The sequence below is a fragment of the Tauraco erythrolophus genome, chromosome 4 (genome assembly GCF_009769465.1).
Source record: "Tauraco erythrolophus isolate bTauEry1 chromosome 4, bTauEry1.pri, whole genome shotgun sequence".
Taxonomy (NCBI): Eukaryota; Metazoa; Chordata; class Aves; order Musophagiformes; family Musophagidae; genus Tauraco; species Tauraco erythrolophus.
In genome coordinates, this window is record NC_141468.1 from 29,059,593 (window position 1) to 29,071,895 (window position 12,303).

Here is a 12,303-nt window from a genome sequence, read left to right on the forward strand (position 1 = left end):
CATTTATTTTCATCAGTGTTTGATGGTACACTTGTTTTCAGAAATCTTATCTTTATAGAAATATTGCCACTTCAGAAATGAAGGTCTTTCTTGGCTTCATCAAGAGCTGTGAATGTCTGTACAGGCAGAGATTCCCTATAATTGCCCAATTAAACACTAGCTAAAATCTGCTATGAAAACAGCTGGACAAAGACTCTTCCCTTACAACAGAAAATTTCATCTCTGTGTCCCAGCTCCCCTGACAGATTTATCAGTCACATCTCATATGCAGATATTTTAGACAGCTTAATACTTTAAATCAATTTAAAAGGATGCTTCCCTGGTTTTGTAATTTGAATTACGATTTAGATCTGGGCAGAATGCAGCATAAATGTCAGTAACATTTTACAAAGATATCCATTCTTCCCTTCACAGGTAGAAATCTTCTGTCATTCATAATGACAGGTATAGTGTAGATGACAGCAAGTTTCTTACCCATTATTCCCATCAGCAATGTGCCTGCTATATTCACATTCTCTAACTAATGCTTTAGAATAAAGAAGTGTATTTACTACTTCCTTCCATCTAAAAATATCTAGAGCATAATACACTATTTTTAGCCTTGCCTAACTGTATTTTACTGAGGTTTTAATAACATTGCAAATTCTTTAATTTACTTTCTTATTAATATCACTTAAACTCTTCTTAATGTTGAAGGAGAATTCATAATACAATATGCATTATATATTTCCGAAAGTGGAAGAAGTAATTATTTTACAAGTAATCTAATGCAATTCATTTCATCAGGCCCTACGTTCTCTTCTGCTAGAAAGAGAAGAGAGCAGTTACCCTCTTCCAGACCAGACATGGATAGTATTCAAGGACCACGTTGCAACACACCACCTCCTCAAAAACACGCTGTCTGGAAAGTGCAGTGTGCAACTTAGAGATTCTGTGAGAGGTTGGTCCAATGGCTCATGTTGTAAAAAAACTCTGTGCATTATGTCACTGCAAAAACTGGGTCAATGCAGATGGACCATATGCTTTTACTGAGTTTTCACATCTTCTGCTGTTACATTTTGGGTGCACTTATAGGACATATACTCCTCTTCCAAACTGCAAAAATGAAATATTTAGTTCATGCCAAACTTGTACTGTATTTTTTGCTCTTTCTCACACTGCTTTGCAGGCAGAAAAGGAAACGTCCTACTAGGTTTTTCTTGACTCTGTTCCTTTCCAGAGGACCACCACCTCACTTGGAGAACTGTGATTCTGATGCAGATTTTACAGTCAAATATTTAGTTTACTTAAACTTCAGAAATTAACAGTGTTCTCGGGTTTTCTGCTGATAGTAGTAAAAAGCATATTAAGATCATGTCCTAGTTTTAAACAAATACCAATTGAACAGGCTAAAGGAGAAATAGCAGGGAAAAACAAAAGCACGAAAACCAGCAGAAAAAGCACCATTATTTTTCACAGTCCTAATTTTTCCTTTGGTCCTCTTCTCTACCATGTACTACTTTAATTCTTCAGCATCCCTGATGTACAGGGTGGGGAACTGTGAGGTTTAGAAAGTGTGGTTTTAATATCTCTTTGGGGATTCTTTTTATATCTCCTTACATAAGTAATCTTGGCAACAGTAAAAGCATGGCATTTTCTCTTTCCCTGATAAAAGGAATTGTCCTTCCCAGTTACAGTGCTGCTACTGCAGGATACACATCAGTGAAGGAGGACATTATAAAGCACTAAAACAGTCCACTGGGACTAGCCAATGCTTATCTGTGAAAGCAGCGCTTACTGGAAAAATTATTTTCTATTTCCTTATGAAGGAAAAAAATTAAAAATACTACAAGACTGCCTGGAGGGATAAGAAAAAGACTGAAAATCTGCTAAGGGGATATTAGCAGAAAGGATCAAAGTGAAAAGATAAATTCAGCCTAACTGGTAGCTTTAAATGAAACAATGGATAGCTGTCAGAGTGACCACATATGTTTTTAAAAAAGAAAAAAACACAACAGGGCAGATAAAGTATCAGGGCCGTAGAGAATGAAATGCCAAAACCATTATGGGGTATTAAAAGACAATGGGGATTTTTAAGTTAAAGCCAAACCAATTCAACAGAAATTGCTTTGAAGAGAATATCACAGTATGTAAAAACAAAATGCAACCTAGAAACTCAGATTTCTTCAATATGCATGCCAGTGTCATGGAAAGCTCAAGAAGGAGATTGTGTGGAATAAAGTCAAATTTGCCACATACTCATCTGTTTGGCCAGTATGTCTTCCCGTACATTTTTTCCTTCTTCATGTGATACTGCTTCCCCATTCCTCTGCCTTCCTGTCCTTTTGTTTGCACTTATTTCACTGATGTCCCTTATCTTGCATATCTTGTAAAATAACTCAGTATGAGCTTAATGTTATGTACTCATTACAGCAGCTATGCCTTTGGACATGGGTTTCAACCACTTGCAGAAAACTCCAGTTTATCTGACAACCAAAGACTGCTACCTACAAATGTGCTACACACCCAGGCACGCTTGTGTGCAGGCTTGTAAGCATGGATGTCACAGCTGCTCAAGGAAGGGCAAGAGTGATGTCATCTAGAGCAGTGCATGCATATCTGTAACTGGAGACATGTGGAGATCTGTCAATTCTAGTCAATCTGGTCCTGTGAGGAGCTTCAAAGCACCCCTTGACAGAAAAATACAGTATAACCAAACAGGCTACTAGTTCAGGAACACATGCAAGCCTTTGCAGGACATCTATAACCAAATAATTGTAAAAGACTCTAAAGAGGGAAGTGCTAAATGTAGAGAATACAAAGAGTGGGAAATAATACATCTGCATCACTCAGTGAAGTAGTTTTATTATCTTGGAACCATGAAGCTATATCCGCTTGTGCACAGGAGCAGCTTTTGAATGTCAGGAAAACCATCCTGCCAGCAATATCTATTAGTTTGTCATCTGGGATACCTAAAAATCTATGGGACGGGGATGAGCAGCTATCCACTGCTAAAAGAAGTCCAGAGGATCCACCTATAAACTGATGCACCTAAGAAGGCTACCATTAATATAACATAACTGGTGCTCCAGTACAGTAGTTTGTCTTAATACAAAGAAAATCAACTTGAGACTTTCTTTTCAGGGGAAAGGGAGTTACTTCCTCATTGCTACTAATAGATGACATTTTAACATCACTGTATTTTTTAAAAAGGGAAGTTCTTCTTTGTTAAAACACTAGTGTGTCCAGCACCCTCTGAATCCTACAGTAATACTTTCTGTTACTCTTGTGAAACACCTTCCGTTTGTATTAGGGCGGATAATACGTGCACATGATTCTTACACAGATTGTCACACTGAAAGCGATCACATTGCGCCTTAGAGGGCTAAGATGGAGTTTAAAAACGAGCACTGACTGAATGTTGTTGTCGCTGTTGTGCCTTACCAACAGCGAGTTTTACTTCATTATCAGTCACACAGCTGCAGTTTGGCATGTCTTGCAGCTACGGCAAAGAAGCCCTTTCACAAAGTGCTTGCCCTTCAAGACAGGCTGTTCGAACAAGCAAAGAAAGAGTCAGCATAAAACAATTGGTGGATAGGGAAAAAATGTGTCCCTGAATGGCAGTCAGCTTTCTGGACTATCACCAGTCACACGCATAAACAAGAGATTAGATGTTGTAAGTGCTTAATTCCCAGTTTTGGGGCTCTTAAGGATTTCCTTCAGGATGAATGTGGTTGAATCACTTATTTAAAAAAAATATGTCGAACTGGCAAACATTCCTTCGCTGTCACCGTCTGCTCCAATTATTATTTTTTTTAAATGACAACTCATTTGAGCTAATCAGGATTTAATGGTCTCCAAGATCTGCTGTAAAAGCTATTTGTTTTCCAATACTGAAATGGTTGGCTCGAGAAGACAAATTAGGGTTCAGAGAGGGTATGATTGGATGTAGGAGACTTTTTTCCTCAGAATTTTTTTCTTGTTTATAAGACTACTGTATTTTGTTACAAGAATTCAGTCTAAAACAAATCCTAGAATGCCTGAAGTGTAAAGAGAAAAGTAACTATTACATATAAAAATAACATCTAAAACTTCCATACATTTAAGCTAAGGTATGATGAAAACCGTGAGAACAAACGTATTCTTCCATAAGCTTCCTGTCTGCTTCTCATATCTCATCAAATAGGTGATGATGAGTTAACCTTGTGAAATATTCTGTTTTGAAGCCCATTCTAACTGACAGACTAACTATGCAAATTAAAGGCACAGACATGTACAACTCCAAAGCCTTATGTAGGAGGGTATTTTACATAAAACCAGAAAAAGACCCCTAGGAAAGTCTAGCACAGATTTTTAAATCACTATTGATTTTGCATGGAAGGAGCTCAAAAACATCCAGTGTGATCTTCTGTGCAAAGCTCTTAAGCAGACCAAGTAAAGTATATTATATACCTTGGTAAGGTATATACTATACCTTGGTAAGGCATATACTATACCTTGCTAAGGCATATAATCATAACAAAACAACTCCAAGCGTTTTTGAAGTTTTCCCATCACTGCTATATCTGCAATCTGAATCCTCAAATGCAATTATTTGTTGTTGCCTCTTCTAGTCCAGGAAAATTTCTGATCATAGAAAAACTCAGTTCGTGCTGTATCAAAGCTGATAGGTTGCTATGAAAGGTATGAGGAGAACTTTTTCTGACACATCTGCCTGATATCCAACTCTGAAAACAACTCACTGAACACCCATAATCAACAAAGTAAGGCAGTTCCTCAAAGAAAAGCACAGCACAGTGCATTTTATGCTTACCAAACTATCCACATCTATGCTTGAGTTTACTGCCCACTGCAAGGTTCCCATGATGTTCATAGCTAAAGTAAGAATAATGCCAAGTTTACCTGGTCCATTACCTGCAGAGAGAAAAACAGATAAATTCATCTGCAAATAAAAAGCCAATAGAAATCAGGAAATTAGCATTTATATCTTAAAACACATACCACATTCTCTTCTATTTCATGGAGAAAACATGGATTTGTTAATTATACAAAGGACTGAGAGCTAATAATCAGTGAAACAGCTGGCTTTGGCACTGAATTCAATAGAAACCCTGATCTTGCTTTGGCAGAAGAAAAAATTAAATCTTGGTACTTAAGCTGCAAACAGAAGCAGGCTTCTGCAATCTTGATTTCAATGTCCTTTTACCAACACACACGAATCTGTGAAATGACTCTTATCTAACTAAAACACCACAGCTAACAACTTCAAAATTGAAAATAGTTGCACTAGTTTACATTTTCATTTCTTGGACAGAGGACATGTTCTCCTTAATGTTCTACAAAGATGCAGATATAAATTCTTTTATTTTAATTGTCTGCTATTAACAAGCATTGGATTTTCCAGGGATTTTCCTTTATGAGTTGATACAATACAATATAAGCATTGAAACTACCCTACTGTTGATTTTTAAGCTCACTATGTGTTAAATGGAATTGAGAATTTAAGCCAAATGCCTTTCTATGATTTCTCCATTTCTTCCATGGCTTTCTGCAACAAACTTCCTCTTGTTTTGGCTTATAGACATATCATGATGAGAGTAATTACAGAAGTGAACAATAAAAGTAAAATATTCCTCCTGAAAGCTGACAGATTAAGAAAAGAAATTTAGTGTTGTTCCAAGGACCTATTACCTGTAACAGAAAAGCTTACAATAGTGGCAAGATGACAATTTTCCACATTTTAAAAAAGTGCTTCTAACCCATTTTCTCATATAAAATATCCAGAAAAACAGCAAGACAAACAGTTTTCCTAAAAAAAATCTAAACTACTGCGTGCAAAAAGTAAAAATTAGAAGTATTTGTGTGGTTGGATTTTTTTTTTCCTAAGAATCAGGAGTGCTCCTTATACAAGAAATAGAGGATAACATTCAGTAAACAATGCAATATTTCATAGAATGTACACTTTTTTATAACTCCTTTTCAACACTGGAGTATGATCAAATGGAATTTGGACATTGTTAGAACTAAAAACTTCCTTCACAAAATCAGCAAATTCCTGTTCATCAGGGACTGTAGTATTGAAATTGCATCCAGATCCTGCACACAAAGTTCAGTGTAAAACTTTGGAGAGGGACAATAATGCGTAAGAATCAAAATAAAAAAACATACATAACAAAAGCATAGTGAATTAAAAACTGTAATTGAAATAATCTGTAGCTAAACCCGCTGAGTTTTTCCACAGAACGAAATTATTCCAAGATTTTGGGAACATTATTGTCCTATTCTCTGCTTGTTGGAGACTGGCTACACCTGGTCAGCCATAAGCAGCATTTCAAATACAACTAGGATAGAAAGGTATAGAGTGATTCTTATTCATGTACTGGGTTTACTAGGAGTGGTGTGCCATTTTTAAGGGAATTTTGAGGGGTATTTGCAAAACTTCACATTGGAAAATGGGTCAGTGAGTTGGGAATTAGAGAACTGGATGACTATTTCTGTTATTGGTGTGGCTTTAAAAGATCATTACAACTTCCCATGTCTTAGCCATTTGCAAATAGAGGAATATAAACTTCTACTGATACCTGAAAAGGAAATTGAACTTTCCAAGACTTGTTTTGAGCAAGAGAACTGAGCCTGCGAAGTAATTTACATGTAAAGCGAGAGAAAATTAACCAATTGTTTAAGAATATGTAAACATGTTATGAATATGCCTGATTGTAGTGCATAACTAATTTTCTGTCCAGAAGCCAGGTGTGCACTCTAGGAGGAGATATCCCCCGTGCACCCAGCACTGCCATAAAGAATACCTGCTTTCTAAAACTCCAAAATGAGTCTTGGAAAGTTCAATTTCCTTTTCAGGTATCACTATTGACTTAAAAACTTTGAGCTATACAGATGATAATCAACATCCAAGCTTTTCAGTATGCTAATGTGGTTATATTAATGTGGTTTAACACACAAGATTACTTTTACAGCAATTACAGTCAAGAAAAGGAAAGTTCTGTCCCTTCAGTTATTATTTTCAGCTTAATCCCTTAATGAGTACTCTACAACATCAGATGGCAGATAATAATGGTGTAATTTCTATTTTAATTAAATTCTGTTTACTATAATGACATACTTAAATCAGTGACTCCAATGTCTGCTAAATTTTCCAATGGTTTATTTGCCTCAGAAGTTTCTAAAGCTGAGCTGTTAAACAGAAGCAGACGACTTCCATTTCAGTAATCCAGTAAAGTTACTGTACCTGTAGTTATGATAGAGATGAACGCCACAGCAACAAAAAAGAGAACAAAAATCATTTCTATCCTCATCTGGAACCAGCGCAGTGTTGACAGGTAGAGGAACCAGTTTGCCGTGTGTAGGTTCAGGGCTTTGTGAAACAAGGTCTCAAAATACGGCTGCCGCCCAAAAGCCCTCAGTGTCCACAGCCCTTTTAAGCTTGTAACAAGATGGGTGAAGATCGGACTCCGAGCTGTCAAAGCGTTTAAATGAGAAACATCATGAACACTCACAAGCAAACATCTTTGATATAACACAAATACACAGCCCTGTGCTCTAACTCACAGCAGTGTAACCATGGTCAGTGTTCCATTTCGATACATTGTTGGAGTACGCCACTGAAATAATCCTAGCACAGGATACACAACAAGAGTCTTTGCATGAATGGTTGAAACTCCACTCCGTGTATTGCCAGGAAGGGATCACGCTAATTCTTCATAGTTAGCATACTGCTTGGGAAAGCTCCTGGCCTGCTGTAAGACACCACAAGAGAAAGGTGGCTCCTCCCCAGCCAAAACGAATTCCTGCAATTCTGGTAACTCCACCAAGTGAAGTTTTTTTAGCACAGACAGCATACTTTAATGCTCTGGATTCAACTGTACTGACATGGTAATTTTAAGCAGATCTTGCATTACATAAAAAGTGGTGAGCCAATGCTGGATCCCTGTGAACATTAAAGAAATTTAGATTTAGATCTGAGGAACTTCAGAATTACACTTAAGTAAAAGGGAAGATGATCATCAGTGTTCGCAATTCAGGACTGATTTGCTGAGGATCTGCCAGTTTGTTTTTAAGCCAGGCCACAGTGCCTGATCTGCAAACCCACACTTCAGAATGAGGTTTTCCATTCTATTGGGAACATGTTAGGCTCTTAATGAAGGGAGAAAAAGGAAATTTAGTCAAATAATTTGTTCAGAAATAAGAATTCTTTGCAATCGAGATATATCCATTGTAATTTTTTCTTATAAAGAAACAAACTCATAGGGCACATATCAAGTCCGACCACAATTCTTCAAGTTATGTTTATTCTCAAGAAAACTGTATGTCAGGACTTTATTTGTTTTCAGCTGCAGTGGTGATAAAACCCAGCTTTAAAAAGATCTTCTCCATTGCTCTTCGGCAGCAGCGCACTCAGTATTGGCTGGATCAGTAACAGCACTGGCTTTAATGAAATATGTGTTCTGCTCCCAGAGACAATGGCATCTTGCAAGAGAAAAGGCAAAGAAGAGGTGAAAGGATGAATCACTTCTCAATTCATTTGTTGTGGATTTAGAAGTCTACCAATTTTGCTGCTCCTACCTTCAGATTCCAGTTGTTTCAGCTGCTGAGAAGTGTGGAGGAAGTATGCCCTTAACACAATAAAGGTTGCTATCACAGGCACTGATGCCAGGAAGATGTAGGGTTCCAATATTGAGACTACTGTTATAGCGCCAATCACAATCAGTATTAACTGCAGAATGAAAGAAAAACACTATTGATACAGTAAACTTGCCATTTTACCGACTAGAGATTGGTGATGAATCTCCTTCCCATGGCAACTATGGATTGTTTCACCAAACATAAAGTGCTAACCTAAATAGGATTTGCAGCTGAGAACAAACCTCCATGAAAGATCATGAATAATCGAGACCAGATCCATAATCTGTTGGAATAAGCTGCCATCTTCTCTAACAGATGGAAGAAGTGTTTTCTGTAGTACAACCAGTATTGCAGGCTTCTAAATGATGAAGCCACACAAAAACAATGGCAGCTAGGCACTCCTTCTCCAGTTAAAATTGTAAGAATGACACTTGCAATACCTGCAGCCACCTCCCACATCTATGGGTACTGTCCGTGTCTTGTCTGGACTAGGTGTGCCAGACTGTCAGGAGCTCAGTGCCAGTCTCCTGCAAGTTCTGGGCTAAGCAGTTTTTCTGAGGATCAGAAAAAGTGGGAAGTCACACATCATCACTTGCTCAAGGGACTGTAACCCACATATGAAACTAGCACTACTACTGCTCCTGATCAGAAGACAGGAAATAAGTCATAAGAAGACTTGTGCTATGAAAAATTAGCAGTTTCAGGAGAATAAAAAGATGTTTTAAGGTGACAGATGACTCAAAAGGAACAAAAACATTCCAAAATTAATCTATTTAATCCACCAGAGACTACTATCATTCTCATAAAACCTGATCCTCAGTAGCTCCAGACATGTAGCTAAATAATTTCTTGATCTTCACTCTAAAAGCACCTTAATCACTTATACTGTTTTTATCTCACACCTAAATCTACTGAAAATCAAGTATATCAGTGTATACAGACTAGCAAAGCTCTGCATTCTATCAGCGTGTTACCTTTCTCACTAAACAAGTACTTCAACTTGCAAACTTATCAGTTTAAAGCAACTGAAAATGGACAGTTTGGAAAAAGGATGAACATTGCATTGAAACATCACTGCAAATGACCAGTCAGCAAAGAAACAGATGAAAACCAAAACTAATTTCACATTAGGAATAAACCTGCAGTTGGTGCTTTTCCTACTACATCCACATAAATTTAAGGAACGACTTCAATTCCCAGTACTCCAAGTCAGATGTCTTTCATGAACAGGTGTGTTTCAGGTTTCTGAGCAATGCCACAGCAGCATCAAAGTTTACGAAAAAAAATTACTGTAACAGCTGAACTAGTTAATTTATTTCATTATTTTCCTCATTTCTCTTAAAAGAATGGTGACACACATGGGTTATGCTTGTGCAGGCTGTACAGCACTGGTCTGTAGCAATGCAAGAGTGGATTTGTGCTTACTCATTATTTCAAACTGCATAATTTAGTACCTCTCATATCTCTAATTGTTAAGAAGCAAATGAGCTGTTCAACTGATATTGAGACAAGTCTCATAGTACTTGAGATTACACAGTCACACAGTGACTGTTTTAATTTCTGTTTTCATCATTTACTCAAATTTTGCAAAGGCCACTGTGATGCTATATTGTTCTCACTGCTGGTCCAATGGTTATTTCACTAAAAAGTTGTATATGAAAATTTATGTTATCTCATAACCTCCAAACACAAAATAAGTGCAAAGTCAAACAGCAGATGATACCTTCTGTAGAAAGGTAGCAAAAATCAACACACACGTCAGCTACACTGGTGTATGGTCAGGGAATGGCAGCAGAGGTCTCACGCAGCCCAGTTAAGAGCCACAGTGCTGCACTGCAGTGGCCCCAGGTGCTGAGCTTTCAGGCCTGGGATAGAGGCCAGATGGGGAGACACATTCCAGTGCTTCCTCTGTGTCACTAGTTTGGAAGATGCAGCTGGTGGTAGAGACATCAATTCAGTAAGGGTTCAGGGTGGTGCTGACTGCAGGAGCCAACCTGGTTAACCAATGGGGGTTTATCATTTAGGGAAAACCAGTCATGACCACAGATATAAATGTCAAATGAGTTCACTATGACCTTTTGAGTGTGACTGTATTAAACCTTAGGGACAAGCAATATATGCTAGCAGTATCTCACATGAAGGATCTCCAAGAAACGATGACCCCACTGTAAGCACTGGTAGAAGACTAAGATGAGTGTTAAAACTAGTGTTAATGCTACTGCAGTCATTATCTGGCTACAGGACAGATGGCTGTCAGAGATATTATCTCTTGTCATTGATGTAAAAGTTGATACAGCTTCTTCTTTTATGGGCAATTGGGTATATCCCAGTGACTGGAGAGTAACCCTGGCCTCTTTCATCCAGAAGTCTCATTTATCCTGGATAAAAAGCCCTGCTCCCTAAAAGAGAAGGCCCCTGATATGTCTAACACCCATAAAAGTTCTAAGAAAAAACTATGCCATGACATCCACAGCTGCAACAGAGAAGGAGGCAGTGTCCCTAAACAAGAAGCTCACCAGAGTCATTTACCAGCTCATTCTCATAGAAGAGGGAGTAAGAACCAGTTGTAAAATTTTGTGTCAAATTCTTGGGAAAAGCTCAGAAGTCAGAAGGATGAACTTATGAAAACATAAATTGAAGGCTAGCAGAGACTATGTCTCCATCTCCACCAGACTCAGATTTAGGCATCTGACTACATTTAGAGGCTAACCTTTTCTGTAGATCTCTGCACATGGGAAGGAATAACCACTTGCACCAGTACAGGCTGGAGGCTGATCGACTGGAAAGCAGCTTTGCAGAGAAGGCCTTGGGGGTCCTAGTGGACTCTAAGACAGCAACACCCTCCTACAGCAAGGGAGGCTGACAGCAGCAGCATTGTCAGAAGATCAAGAAAGGTGATCCTTCCCCTCTTTTCAACACCAGTGAGACTGTATCTGGAGTAGGCTCTCCAGTACAAGAGAGATACAGACATACTGGAGTGAGTCCAGTGAAAGATCTTGAAGCTCATAGAATCATAGAATGGTTAGGGTTGGAAGGGACCTTAAAGATCATCTAGTTCCAACCCGCCTGCCACGGGCAGAGAAATAAAGGGACTGGAGCATCTCACATACAAGGACAGGCTGATAGAGCTGGGAGTGCTTAGCCTTAAGAAAAGGCTTAGGGGGATCTTATAACTTTGCATAAGTTATAGTATAGTATTTATTATATTTATGTAAATTATATATTTATGCATATATGCAAATAATTTTATAAATTATGTATATTTAAAAATTATATTATATTTGTATAAATACCACTAGGTATTTGGGGCAGGGCAAATAAGCCTGAGTCAGATTCTTCTCAATGGCACCCAGTGGGAAGATAGGAGGCAATGGGCACAAGCTGAAATGCACAAAATTTCATTTAAACATAAGAAAAAGCATTTTTATTGTAAGGATGGTCAAACAATGGAATAGACTGCTCAGAGAACTTGTGGAGTCTCCACCCTTGGAGATATCCAGAATCCAACATGGCCCCAAGAAACCTGCTCCAGCTGAACCTGCTTTGAGCAGGGTGGTAGAAGAGGTCCCAGTTCCTAGGCCCAAGGGTCTCTTCCATGTTCTGTGACTCTGTGACAATCAGCACAGACGGAGAAAGTCACATGTGTAACTTTTCTGTATCTTTCAGAAGAATCTAACTTTGTTC

General features: G+C 38.2%; 1 protein-coding gene across 1 annotated transcript in view; it reads right to left on the bottom strand.

Moving 5' to 3' along the window:
* The window catches only part of CFTR (CF transmembrane conductance regulator), a 118,927-nt gene that overhangs the window by 21,021 nt on the left and 85,603 nt on the right, over positions 1–12,303 (bottom strand). The window contains 3 exon segments of the mRNA XM_086609914.1: positions 4,793–4,893; positions 7,226–7,453; positions 8,560–8,710. Of these exon segments, the coding sequence (XP_086466040.1) occupies positions 4,793–4,893; positions 7,226–7,453; positions 8,560–8,710 (480 nt within the window).